The 13,533-nt window shown below is 37.4% G+C and overlaps 1 protein-coding gene across 3 annotated transcripts in view; it reads left to right on the top strand.

Moving 5' to 3' along the window:
• Nucleotides 1-13,533, top strand: part of DSCAM (DS cell adhesion molecule) — a 384,026-nt gene that overhangs the window by 229,350 nt on the left and 141,143 nt on the right. For all 3 annotated transcript variants that reach the window (XM_062573710.1, XM_062573727.1, XM_062573718.1), the window contains exons 8-9: nucleotides 5,695-5,814; nucleotides 9,683-9,856. In XM_062573710.1, coding sequence (XP_062429694.1) covers nucleotides 5,695-5,814; nucleotides 9,683-9,856 — 294 coding nt within the window. The remainder of the gene's footprint in view (nucleotides 1-5,694; nucleotides 5,815-9,682; nucleotides 9,857-13,533) is intronic.

Raw genomic sequence — 13,533 nt, 5'->3', positions numbered from 1 at the left:
TTCCATCCTTTGAAATGTCACTGTGGCATTCGTGTTAGCTTCAGCATCCTATTGTGATTTCCCTCATCCTTTGTTTTCCCTTCATGAGAGCCTGAGATTGCTAATCATAATATTGAGAGGAAATACCTTTTTTAGGTCCTTTGAGTTCAACCGTTAAATAGTTTGCATCTGTCAACTTATTGCTGTTAAACTAAACAATTCAGCAGCTCATTTTTCATCACAGATCCGTGGGCTGCATTAAATGAGAGAGCCTGAAAGAAACTTACTATTAAAGCAATTTTAAATGCCCTCCTTTATAGGCTCAAGGGACTGTGCTGCTGAAACAAAGGTAATAATAAGAGAAGAAATGTTCAGTCATATTCATGAGTTATTTCAGGGTGCTTCATTTATAAAGGGGCATAGGATGACCCACACCTTTATAACTACAGAGAGAGGAGGAAAACTAATTGCTTTCTCTTCTCCATTAACTCTACTTAAGCAGATCAGACAAATGAACTTGGAGAATTTCTTACTAAGCAAATTTTGTTTAGGGGATAATGAAAAAGTGAATGTATCTTTATAATCTGAATCTAAATACTAAAATCTAGATCGAGTAGTCAACAGCATTGTCTTCCAAAACGTGGTAGCATATAGCTCTGAAGAATTCATTCACTTGAGATAAAACTGAGAAGGAAACTATCAATGGGGAAGGAACCCCCCCCCCAAAAAAAAAAAGAAAAAAAGGTATCCTCTGTTTACTTCCCAATCATTTCTGTAAGAAGAAAAATGATATGGTTTTACCTAATTAACAATATAGAAACACTTGAAAGATCACTGAATGAGTAATTCCTTTTGCTGTAGCATCACTTCTGGTTTCTAATGACAATCTTAAGACTAAAAGTCAGGAAGTCATGTCCTCAAAAATAACAGTAGCAATTGGCACTTTTATAAGTAGTCCTAAAGGAAGGCTAAAGTCTCAGTGAACACAGAAATTGATTCTGTTACTGCATGTGGGCATAGTGTTTGCCAAGTAAGATTGAAACGTACTCTGTTTATGTTTGTATGATTGCTAATCATACACTTATTCTGGACTTGTAATCCAATTTCCACGGTTACCATTCTAATACCAAATTCTATAACAAAAGTAGTGATTAAAAAATGATAATGTCATAAATTAAAAGAGCAGATACAAGAACCTGAAGCCTTGCAAACTACTTTAGAAAATGATTCCGCTCTTTCCCACCCTGAGTGATCACATATCATGCCCCAAACTTCCAAGTCATTATTGAAGGTTTCATGTATTTCCCTTGCACACCACATCTTATTCACATTTAGTTTTACTTGTTGATTCCTTATTCTCTTGTGTCTTTTTAAGTATCGCATTCATGACATATTGTTGTCTGAGGAAGGTCGCTGGAATGGAAAGGGTCAGTGTTCTTAACTGGGATAGAAAAATAGTTTTTCATATACGACCATTGAACTGGGCATTCCCTTAGCAGGAAAAAGCATGGTCAAGAATATCTGAGCCAAAACCGTATGTTTTACATATATCCAAAATACAGTGAAATCAAGATGATACAAAGCCCAGTTCAGAGCTTGTCAGCAATCAGGGCGCAACACATCAGGGATATTTACAGTCTGTGTAAGTTCTTTAAAGACACAGAAGGAGATATTTCCCTAGGAATGGTCAAACAATATTTATATGTGACAACCACTTTTTTTTTTTTTTTAACATATGTCCAAAGGGATTAGATAAATATGTTATTTTTATAAATAACTTTAATATAAATAGTATTCCAAAGGTTGCCTGCTTTTATTACATAGTGGGCAATCTTGCCTAGTTTATCCAGAACTTTCTGTATGCGTATACTCATTGATACTATAGTGGCAAATTATTTCCTGGAAAATTGCTGGTTCTTGCTAATGTTCTTGTTAGTATTATTGTTAGACCAATCTAAAAAGAGAATTCTAAGATAATTCTGGAGAATCTAAAGAAAATGTTATCAAATAGAAAGGAAATTAAACCAAGAAATACCAACACTTTTGTTGTAAGAGATACTTATAAGAGACATTATACTCTTCACACTTTTCAGTGACAAAGGAGCCCAGTAATTATCAGTCATTTTGTTGCATTAGTTATAATCTTTGTAAGACTAATACAACTGAGGTGAATTATTTGGCATAGAGGAGATGGGTAAAAGCATGAGTCCTTTAGGAGAGACTAGATTTTTATTCAATTTATGCAATTATATGAAGTCAAATCTGTATAATTACATTAGCAGTATGTAGATGATACAATAATCTGTCCTTTGCATAATCCCAGGTGAGGAAACTGAATATATTGCCTAGAATTTTAATTTCTGAATACCCTTCTACTCTTGAATTCTGCCATTATTCACACGCTATAATTCAATCTCTGTAATTTTCTGTCTGTTTGAATATTGCATATTTGCATTCACTCCTACACAACATGGAAGTGTGTAGTACGGTTTGTAGTATCAAGAAGGTGGTGAATAAGATGAGCATGGAGCAGTTCTTCAGCAAATCCCATGTTACTGAAACTGAGAAGCACACAGTTAAACTGATGGGAGGGCTTGTTAAAACATATAAAAGAGAATTCTCCTTTACACAGAAGGTCTGTGACAGAAGGTCACAGTAAACAGCAGGTCTTTCAATGCACCCCGATCAGGCATGTTTCTTATGGTGCACATCTTGCAACAGCTGTGGGTGGCGGGGGAGTGCGAAGGGAATGGGCTTGCAGAAAGGGGCCAGCCTTTTGCCAGGCCAGAGCCAGCATGTTAGGGTAGATGGACCATTGGTCTGACCCAGAAGGGCAGTTCTTGCTAGTTCTAATATGTTTTCTGTTTCTTAGCAAAAACATGTCCATTCTCATACCTGTCCTTCTCTGAGCATGTGTTGTTTCTCTTGACTTCTTGTAGACTTTAAACTCCAAAATTTTTATTTACATAATATCTTTTAATGGCAGTGCTTTTTCACAACATTTGGGCTACTTTTTTTGTCTATTCTCTTTACAAGCTAAGCAGCTCATAATTGATTTGTCGGAAGTTGTGAAGATAAATTTATTTACAGTTCTCCAGGTGAAACAAGTTGATGAACTGTGAGTGGCATGAAATCAAACATGTTTGTGCAATTACTTACATTTTTCACCTGTTTTGGAAAGTAAGTATTTAGGACTTCTTTTGCATCTGGTGACAAAATGAACAAAGAACAGTTTGAACTGAACTACTGATGTTTCCAATGTGCAGATAATTAGAACAGGGTGGATGGTTGCCCAAGACTGCTGTTGCCAGGGTTGCATGTTTGGTGCATACCTAATACAACATATTATTTAAACTTGTCAATATGGCAGTCATTCAGAAAGCTGAAATATTTGACAGCAATAAATAGAATAAAGGTGTCCATTACAGAAGGAGGAGAAACAAGATCTCTTCTAGTGCAAAGGTGGCTCTTACCTCCCTTGCTGATAGTTACCTGTGTTACTTGTAACCATGTTCCAAACACAGTTACAATTTCTTCATGAATACAACTTTTCAGTGTGTATTTAGTTAATAAATTTCTTTATGTTATAGCTTTAGAACTGAATGTGCAGAAGGTCCAGTTAAAGAGATCATTTGCTCACTATAAGGTTGTTCCAGTTACTGCTGACTCATCTTTTAAAAATTAGTTGTAGCTGTAGAAAGAAGGTGATAGAGGAGCACTGGATTACAGAGGCAGAGGAAAGAAGGCTCAAGCCCTTGTGAGGAGGTTTCTCTGCAGCTGGAACAAATTTCTTTAGGTATCTCCAACTTTGAGCAGTCCTTGGCTAGTCCCATCATTGACAGCTGGAGTTTCAGATCTATAAATAGTACTGAAAGCCACTAAGAGCTATTTCAGATCCTAGGGAAAACAGAATAGTTCGTCTCGTGACCAATGATCCCTTTCTATGCTGCCTTATGTTTCCTCATGTTACAGCCCTCTCTCATACTTTCTTTTCTCATTCCTGGCACTCCCTGATAGGCAGATGATAAGGCCCAGTGGGTGCTTGGGATGAGCAGAGAGTGTTCTCTGGGCCCTATGTTCTTGAAGGCCCCAACTTTCAGCATCTCTACCTGTACCTGCAGACAAATTCAACACAGACTTTCCAGTTTGGTCAAACAGGAAGGACTATTAATATCTCTCCTTACTGTGTTAAATCTGAGCTTCTTACTGTACTCAGCTTGAGGGGGAGAAAAGTCTTTCAGAAGCTTGATCACCTTACTACACTCCCTATCTAGCACTCTAAGAAGTCACAAAAAGTAGAGTTCATGGCCTGAGGGCACAAACATTTTTTTCTTTTTCTTCTTCTTTTTCTTTTTCTTTTTCTTCTTCTTCTTCTTTTTCTTTTTCTTCTTCTTCTTCTTTTTCTTTTTCTTTTTCTTTTTCTTTTTCTTTTTCTTTTTCTTTTTCCTTTTCTTTTTCTTTTTCTTTTTCTTTTTCTTCTTTTTCTTCTTTTTCTTCTTCTTTTTCTTCTTCTTCTTCTTCTTCTTCTTCTTCTTTTTCTTTTTCTTCTTCTTTTTCTTCTTCTTTTTCTTCTTCTTCTTCTTCCTCTTCTTCTCTTTTTCTTTTTTTCTTTTTTCTTTTTTTTCTTTTTTTCTTTTCTTTTCTTTTTTTCCTTTTTTTTTTGAAGTGTTTACTTATTCTAGCCATGAACCAAAGGACAGGAGATCAACGAAAATCTCTGACTGTAATGGACCTTTTGATAAGGCCATAGCCTTGTTAAGCACCCTTCTTAGTTTTTGTAACTTTTGTGGCTTTTTGAAAGGTCTTCACAGTTTTCAGCTTTTCATTTGAACTTCTGTCAAATCTGCAGGTTTTGTTGTTACATTGACTTTTAATATCTGTCCTTAATGGTCAACTGTTGATCTAGTATTGTCACAAGAATTTGTTTTCTTTGCTATGTATTTGTATTTGAAACATGTACAGCTTTACATATATAACTGTTACTTTATAGATATACTTGTATATATCTGGAAGAGTCTCTGCAGTTGTTTTATGATGCCTTAGAATGGCTCTATTAATATATATCTATATGGTTGCACATACATCTGTTTCCATTAAGGCCTCTGATACAAACAAAATGTGTTGAAACTTTCCATGGTTGTGTTTGAAATGATAAATCCTGTCAGAATCTGTTTCAGACACTGTTATTTAAATATGAAATGATCCAATTAAGAATTAAAGAATTATTGTTATTTTAAGGTTATATAGGGTACATATCTTTTTCTTTAATTTTTTTCTGTAACTTGCTAATATATATGCTCACTGTTATTAAAAAAAAAAAAAAAGACAGAGAAATATTTAGCTGTTCTTAGATAGCTGTTAATCCTTTCACTTTGCAAGCAAGAGTTTCTTTTCTGACCATGACAGTTTGGTTTATTTTTAATCTATTTTGTAACCTCTCCCATGGAGAGATTTCTATTACCTTATTTTTATATCCTGTCAAGACCAGTGCTTTTGTTGTCCCTGGCAAGAAATACATAAAATCTATGCACAGTAAGTAAAAAATCTCATAAAACCATCTTCACAATATGATTGCATCCTTAAAAAGCTGTTTTTAATTTTTCTTGCGATTACGAAATGTCATGCCTTCTTATTTTCCCTTTCCATTGGGCTGCCACTTTGAACTCCCTGAGCAGCTGCACAAATTCTCACGGCTTCATCTTCTTCCTCCCGCAGTGCCCCCTAGATTTGTGGTTCAACCGAGTGACCAGGATGGTATATATGGAAAAGCTGTAATTCTCAACTGCTCTGCAGAGGGTTATCCTGTTCCTACCATTGTCTGGAAGTATTCAAAAGGTATGGTTTCCTGCGAGCACTTGGGAGGGATTAATTGTGGTTTAGTAATAGCTTACTTACCTGTAAGTTACTGGTTTAAATTTCAGGTTGCCAGAAGCTAGCAGGATACAGCAAGGGGATATACCAGTTATGTTTGTACTGTTCTTCTATTGTTTCCTCCTAGCGTGTGGTGTTGGCCACTGTCACAGGTACAAGGCTGAGCTAGATGAACTTCGGTTTAGCTTAGTTCCCTTCCTGGAGCTGTGAATGTGTGTGTGTGTGCGCGTGTTAGCTATCCTCTCAGCGGGACTGGTGATGAAGTGTAAGCCTGAGAGCAAAGAAATGCTGCTCTAATTGAGACAACCTCAGAATTACGTTCACTGGTAGCGTTTGGCTGCTTTTTTTTCCTTCCAAGTCCATGATAACATGGCCAATCATATCTTTTCAGAAAGGAAGAAAGGTCAGGTAGCATTAGCATAAGCAGTAATTCAGTATGCACTTTACATAATGCTTTAACATTTTCTTCTCATGTAACAGAGCATTAAAACTGGCCCCACTTGACCCTAACTAGCCATAGGAAATTGACAGCTTTTTAATTAAAATGTGCTGCTTGCTAAATTGTGTCTTCCAGCCAGTTATCTTCTAGCTGGTGCTATCAAAAAACCAAAACTCTCCAAACCCTGTATCCTGGGTACATGAGTCAGCTCTTTAGAGATCTTTAGATGTGCCCCAAACGACATACAGAGAAGCACAAAAACAGGTGCTGATGAGAATAAATCCTTATCTAATGCTAGCTGTCCCTAGGATAAGGCTACACTACATCTGGAGAAAAAGAGTGGAGGAAACGAAGTGTTTGTTTTGAAGACTGTCATTGCTTTCATTGATATGTTCTGTTCTGTGGCAAGAAGTGTGCGGTGCTCCAGATTCCATTGATCTTAGAGGAACATGAGATTTTAATTGTGAATGTAGGTCAAAACCAAGCAGTTCTGTTTTATTCCACTTGCGTGATGAAGGAAGAGGCCAACTCAGGCTAGCTGAGTTGTAGTTAACAGTGACGAGACAACCAGCCCATGTTAGAAAAGAAGAAAAAGAAAACGGTTTGATTTCAGGGGTGCTTTACTCTCAAGTGGCATTTTTTTAAGGTTTTCTCTTAGCACCTCTGAGGTTTGTAAGTCAGAGAAAGTTTTAAGCACTTGATATAGGCAAAGCTGTCAAACTGCATCTTCAATTTTTGGTCAAAATAACTCTAGGTGAAAAGGTCAGTATTTTTATTCTCTCTCTGCATTTTGCTAATGCATGCCTTCAGTTTCGATAGCTAGTCTAACTAAAATGCTGTATGCTGTACACATCTGTGGGCTATATGGTGCATCTTGCCTTAAAGAGACACATTGTGTAATTGTTTTAAGGTCTGGGTTTGTACCAAATTCTGAAATAGTTGCTGCAGTTAGGCCAGCGGGAGTGAAGCAATCAGGTCTTAGCTCATTTGTAGATGCCACAACAGAGTGGAAAGGGCATCTTTGCACCTGCAAGGCGTTCAGGCTTTTTATGTTGGTGAAAGAGAGAAAAGGGAGAGTCTGCTTTCTTGTGCAGTTGGGAAAGACTTGTAATAGATATGTTGTCTCTGAAAAATAATGACACAGATCAATGCAGAGAACCCCTAATCATCAAGAATATGTTGTTCTAGTCTTTTATGAGCATGTAGTCACCCCACAATATCCTCCATGCAGTTGCTGTCCATTAGTGGCTATCACTGCTGGAGAAGGACTTTGGCTGTAATATCAGAAAAGATACATGTAAGGAATAAGATACCTTTGCAAACTTTTATGCTACATTTTATCCATCCACAGAACTATCCATAAGACAGGTAAAATTCTGCCTATGTACAGGACTAGTGGTCTTTTCCTTTATTGGAACACCAAAATTTTTTGTGTGGAGAAATATAAGTGAGTGTTTGCATTGGACTATTTGGCCTCTCCATTGCAAATAGGTAAAATTAGTGAGGCTTAATTGTGCCTTCTTACTAAATGACAGAAAATGGCTTTTTAAAGGAAAAAGGTAAAAAAAAAAAAACCAACAAAAACAACAAAAAGGAGGAGGGCTATGCATGTGACTAAAATAGCTGAAAATTAAATATTTTTTGCAGCTGTTTTTTTCTGAAAACATTATTCCTTTAACATTTCTAAATTCCCAGTATCAGCCCTGGGAACTTTCAGTGTAACTGCCAGTCCCCAAAGCAAGTTCTTTTAGGACTAGAAGAATCTTAGCATGTATGTCAGGTCTTTTTTTTAATATTCCAGGTGTTATATTCATAGGTTGTTATAGCTTGCTATTTTATACTAAATCATTCTGCATAGTATTTATTCATTGTGTTTCCTCCTGGGCTGAGTCAGCCAACTGCATATAGTAGTTAATGTTGACAGATACCAACTTCGTGTACAGCAAGTAGTAAGAGTTCCCTTGAAGAAGACTATCTTACGATTTCCCTAAAAAGTCCCCTCTCTTGCTGCCAAACTGTGTTGTAAGATCCCTGTTGCAACAACTGTATCTTAATACATTTAGAGAATTCCTAATGCTGGAGAAACCTGAACTTGTGGTGGGCCTCTGGACCTTACGACAATGTAAGCATTGTAGTATTATAATATGCTAGCTAAATAAAAGCTGTCCATTATTCCCTAAATCACCTAGTTTCTCCATTCTAAGTAAAAGTAGCTTTAACACAATTGGGATTGAAACTGAGATCTTTCATATTTGAACTGTAATTAATGTTCCAGTAGTAATTCAAGAATCATCAGACACTATGTTCAGTAACTCCACTGAAAGAGTATTGCTCCACTTGGATAAAATAGTCACTCTCTATATTTCTGTTTTGAACCTGGTTTATGCAAGCGGAGACTCATCCCTTGAGTGGACCTTCCTCCAGGATGGGGCAAAAAGGTGGTGCCTAATACATTTGTAAATAAGTCATCTGTGAACATATGAAAGAAAAAAAAATATTCCAGCTCCATGTGACTGTGTCCAACCAGCTGCTATTTCTGCCAAAATTCTGTATGTTAAAGAGTTTGGGTGTGTGTCTACAAGTGTACAAATCATGGGGTTTAGAAGGTTTTTTCAATTTTAAATTTGTATTAAGATTTTTTTTTTCTGAAATCAGAGTTGATGCAGAAACCTTTGGCTTACGGAATTTCAATTATTATGAAATATGGCAGCTATGCTTGATTAGTGTTTTGAGCTCTTTCTTTCTTTGTAATTTTTTTAAATCAGTATGAATGAATACTGGCCCCAGACATGGCAGAATAGAGATTTTACATATCATCAGTCAGTTCAGCTGTAGGAGGAAACAGGCAATACAGTCACTGATGTGTTCTTCCACGTTACCCAGAGTTTAGTAAACAAGGTCCTAGAGGTCCCTTGAGTATTCCATGTTTACTACAACATACATCCCTCTTAGTCATAAGAAATTCATTTGGTGTATGCATAAGGGATGCATAGTTCTGTGACTGTTCAGCTGTAATTTTCAATAATTTATCAACCTCTAAATGCACAACAAATGTGCCTTTTTACCCATGAGCTGTTCACAAATCTCTTTCATTCTCTCCTTCTCCCTTCCTGGTTCTTCCATTCCCACTTCATGCTCCTTTTGCCCCTTTATCTCTATTCCTTAACAACATGGGCAAATTATTTCTACCATATATTCTGTAAGTCTTCTTTCCTTTCCATTTAATGAGTTCAAGTTTGGCAAGAACCGTGCTATTTGTTCTGGTGATCCCAGAAACAAACTGCATTTTAGTTAAATCAAGCCTCTAAGATTAGAAGCTATTGATTCTGCCTTATTTACGAATGAGACCCTTTCCTTCCTCACTAACCTGTTTCTGTGGGGGTCCTGCTGTAGGTGCCGGGGTTCCTCAGTTCCAGCCGATTGCACTGAATGGTCGTATCCAGCTTCTCACAAATGGCTCCTTGCTGATTAAACATGTGTTGGAAGAAGACAGTGGATACTACCTCTGCAAGGTCAGCAATGATGTGGGAGCAGACGTCAGCAAGTCCATGTACCTCACTGTTAAAAGTAAGAACTAAAACACTTCTCTGTGATCCAGATATTGCCACTGAGTGAAAAAGGCTTGTCTATTGCCTCCCTAGTTTGGAGGGGGGAAGGCTGTTTTTTATTGTTTTAATTTTATAATTGTCATTCAACTGCTTGTGATAGTGCCTAGAAAGTCAGTATGGGGGTTAATAAAAAACATTGTTTATGAGAGAGAGAAAAGATGACTTAAAGATGAAAAGGGTTAACATCTAATTTCAAATATTTTTACCATGTTTATGAGCTATGTGAAGCAAAGGGGAAGTAAGAAAATTCTTTGGTCAAGGTCAAAAAACATCTAACAAAAGAGAAATACCACTAGCATCTGTTAAAAGAAATCCCAGAAGTAGAAGAAAATGCGGTTAAGAAAATCCCTTGATCAAGTCTCAAGATACTCTAGGTTGTAGTTACAGTAGTCACTTTAACTTAGCCACTGGCAGATAGCTTTCAGAAAGTACATCTCCCAATTCGGTTGGATCTGGAATGTATACGCAGTCACAACCCGTCTTCTTTACTTTCTAGACTCAAGAGAAAACAATCCAGTTTTAAGATGTGGGTTAGCTGCAGCTCCCACAAATATGAACATAGCTGAGAATATAGAGAAAGTATTATGAAAAAAAAACGGAGAGATGATATAATTGATGATATAATTTCTCACGAGAAAGTGAAGAAGAAAGTGTTGATGCGGCGTACCAGATGTGCCTGGGTGACTTATTAGACCAGTACTGACAAAAGTCACCAAGGCAAGCACTTTTCTGCCTGCAGGATTTTTGCAGATAGAATGAGTACTTTGAAGTTTTGGGATGTCAGTTAGCTTGGCAAAGATTTGCCCTTGAAAGTAAAAAGACTTTTTTTCATTTTTTCTCTAAAAGGAAATCCAACTTACTATTTTCTGGAGAACTGTATTTTAGACCACTAACATCTGTGCTTACTTGTTTGTATTAATGTCAGAGAATGAATGACTGGAAGTTCTTTGAAAGGAAGTATGTTACCTGTATTAGATTTGTGAGTCTCAGTAGCTCAGATGTCTTCTCCACTCTGATCTACCATAACTGGCTCAATCTTCTCAAAAAAAACATGATATTCAAAATCTCTCTACCAAATGAATAATTGCAGATTTTTTGTGGATCGGGAAAAGTACCAGTTTCTGTGGCTACCATAACTGACCATTTTTGGACCAGTCTTCAACTGCAGTAGTGACACACTGCTGTAATATGCTACAGAAAAACAGCTTTCCTCTTGTTGGCAGCTATGCGCAGTGCCTGTCTGATCACTGTATGCAGTTTCATGTGTGATGAAAGAGCATCCCTTATCAAATAAGAGCAGGAGCTTCCCTGGAGAGTCAGTTGCTGTTTGAATCTAATGAAAACCCCTCTGGCTCTGAGATAGCAGGCATGCACGTGTGCACTCTCACACATCCACACTAACACACGTACTGCTCCCAGCATGGCTATTAGAGCAAGTGCTGTTGGGATGTTGAGGTGTGCATAGAACAGGCATAGCCTTAGCCTTAACCAAGCGCACATAAAAGATGAGCTGCTTTGGGGAGTGACTTGAGCAGAAGAGGACCATGGTAGGCTTCTGGTATAGCTGGATCCCCAATTCTGATATCATTTTTATGACTGGTATTTAAACAAGTGAAGTGACTCCAAACTACGTGCCCATACCTGCCTTTATTTCCCCCAATACTATATCCTGAGCTCTGTTGTTTGTTATTTTCTTTTTCCCAGTGGCTCCCTTTCCCTCTCCCTCACAAGCTGGTTTCTAGACTCTTGTCCTCAGGGATAGCCCTATTGCTGGATAAAAGCTCCAGGCTTCCTCTGTGAAACTCACAGTGGTAGCAATTAAGTGATCCTGCATAATGTGCTGCCTTGCTCCACAAGGTCAACCCAAATGTCCCCCTTTCTCAAAGGCAGGATGTGATGAAGTCTGCCCCAGGCAGTTTATCCCAGGTGACAAAGTTGGTGAGAAACAGCCTTCCAAAATATAACAAAGATTAACATAAATATGTTGTTGTGATTTCCTTGTGGTGTATTGGCCTCTCTTCCTTCGATCTGTATGTAGATTGTCTGTGCACAGGCCATAGAGCAGTAGCTCAAATCACTTGAGAAAAAAGTTAGTGACTTAGACGGACTTAGTCACTGATCTTGAAACTGGGTTGCCTCTCTAGTAAGGAAGACATGAGTGCAGTCTGCTTAAAACCCTCTTCTCTCCCTGTTACTCATCCCTTATAACACTGATATTTCCTGTATACAGCCGTTCACCACTGATGGCATTAATATGAACTTAAAATGAACACTTTCATGTGCAGATTATTCTTTTCCTCCATGTTTGAAGAAAGTTTTTACCTACTGTATTGGTAGCAGTGCTGGATAAATTTCTACTTTCCATAGTTTCTGTGATAAATCTGCTCTTAAGTTGGACTGGTGGCCTTTCTCTTCTAGCATTTCCAGTACCATCTGTATGTTAAATGAAAAGCTATTTACCTTTTTGCCAAAAGAGGGTAGATACTAGTTTTTACTGGTAGTTCAGAGGTGAACTGCAAGAATAAACATTGGCCTAGCATATTTCCATGACTTGCTGCCTCTAAAACTTTTTGACTTTTTCTGAATATAAACGCAGCTCATCTAAGCTAAAAAAACAACTCGGCTTACCTAACAAGACTCAAAGCTATGAAGGAAATAGTGGTAATTCCAGCTATACCTTTACTTAGTGCCTCAGAATGGTGTTATTTCACGACTCTTTCACCTCAGCGAAATGCTTCAATGTTTTGGTTGTCAGATATTACCAGAGGAGGGAGTACAAAGAAAAAAGATGAAAGAGATTCGACTACTAAAAGAAATGTGAAGAGAAAGAATTGCCGGAGTCAATGCTGAATTAGGAACCACAGTGCTAGAATGGGAGCCATGAAGTCAGAGAATATGCAGTTAGTTGTTATCTTTCTCCTTTTCTTTTAAGAAATGGACGTAATGATCATGACTGGTGATTTTTTTCTTTTCTTCTGAAGCAAAGATATGCAATTCTTGAATACCATATTCAGCAAGACACAGAATATTAGAAAACCATAAGAGAGGCTTGGAATAAGAAATCTAGTGCTGTCTTGAGAAATGACTCTTGGTGTTTGGGATCAGAAGACTTCTAAAGAATTCCTATGAAAGACAATGAGCCTTTAACATGAAGGGAAGATTTAAAATTATTTAAAGGTTGCCTAGGAGTCACAGGGGAAGAGATACCTGCTTGAAATGGACTGCCTGCCTCCCTTCATCTGAATAAACCTCACACTTCCTAATTCCACTTTAGAGGCTATATATAACATGATAAAACAGTTTTGTGAAAAAATTCCCTCCTGAAAAGTAAGCTTTCAGTAAGGTCTGTTATGTTCATATGTAAATAATCTGTTGGAGGCAGTCATGTTAGCCCTGCCCCTTCCTGAATCCATCACTTATTGCTGTGTTGAGAAGTTTTAATCTGATCAGCAAAACATTTCCGACAAATCCTGTCTGTCAATAAAACAGAATTGCTTCATTCACTTTCCTCACAAATATACTTCTTAACTATTTGCATTATACATGATTAATATATAAACCTAAAGCTGTATGCTTCAGTCAGACCCACACCTATTTCCAGCAAGAACATATTAATCCCAGCTAATACCTTTAAGG

The sequence above is a fragment of the Rhea pennata genome, chromosome 1 (genome assembly GCF_028389875.1).
Source record: "Rhea pennata isolate bPtePen1 chromosome 1, bPtePen1.pri, whole genome shotgun sequence".
NCBI classification, from domain to species: domain Eukaryota; kingdom Metazoa; phylum Chordata; class Aves; order Rheiformes; family Rheidae; genus Rhea; species Rhea pennata.
The sequence above is the reverse complement of the archived record's forward strand: the minus strand, read 5'-3'. Positions and strand labels throughout refer to the sequence as shown.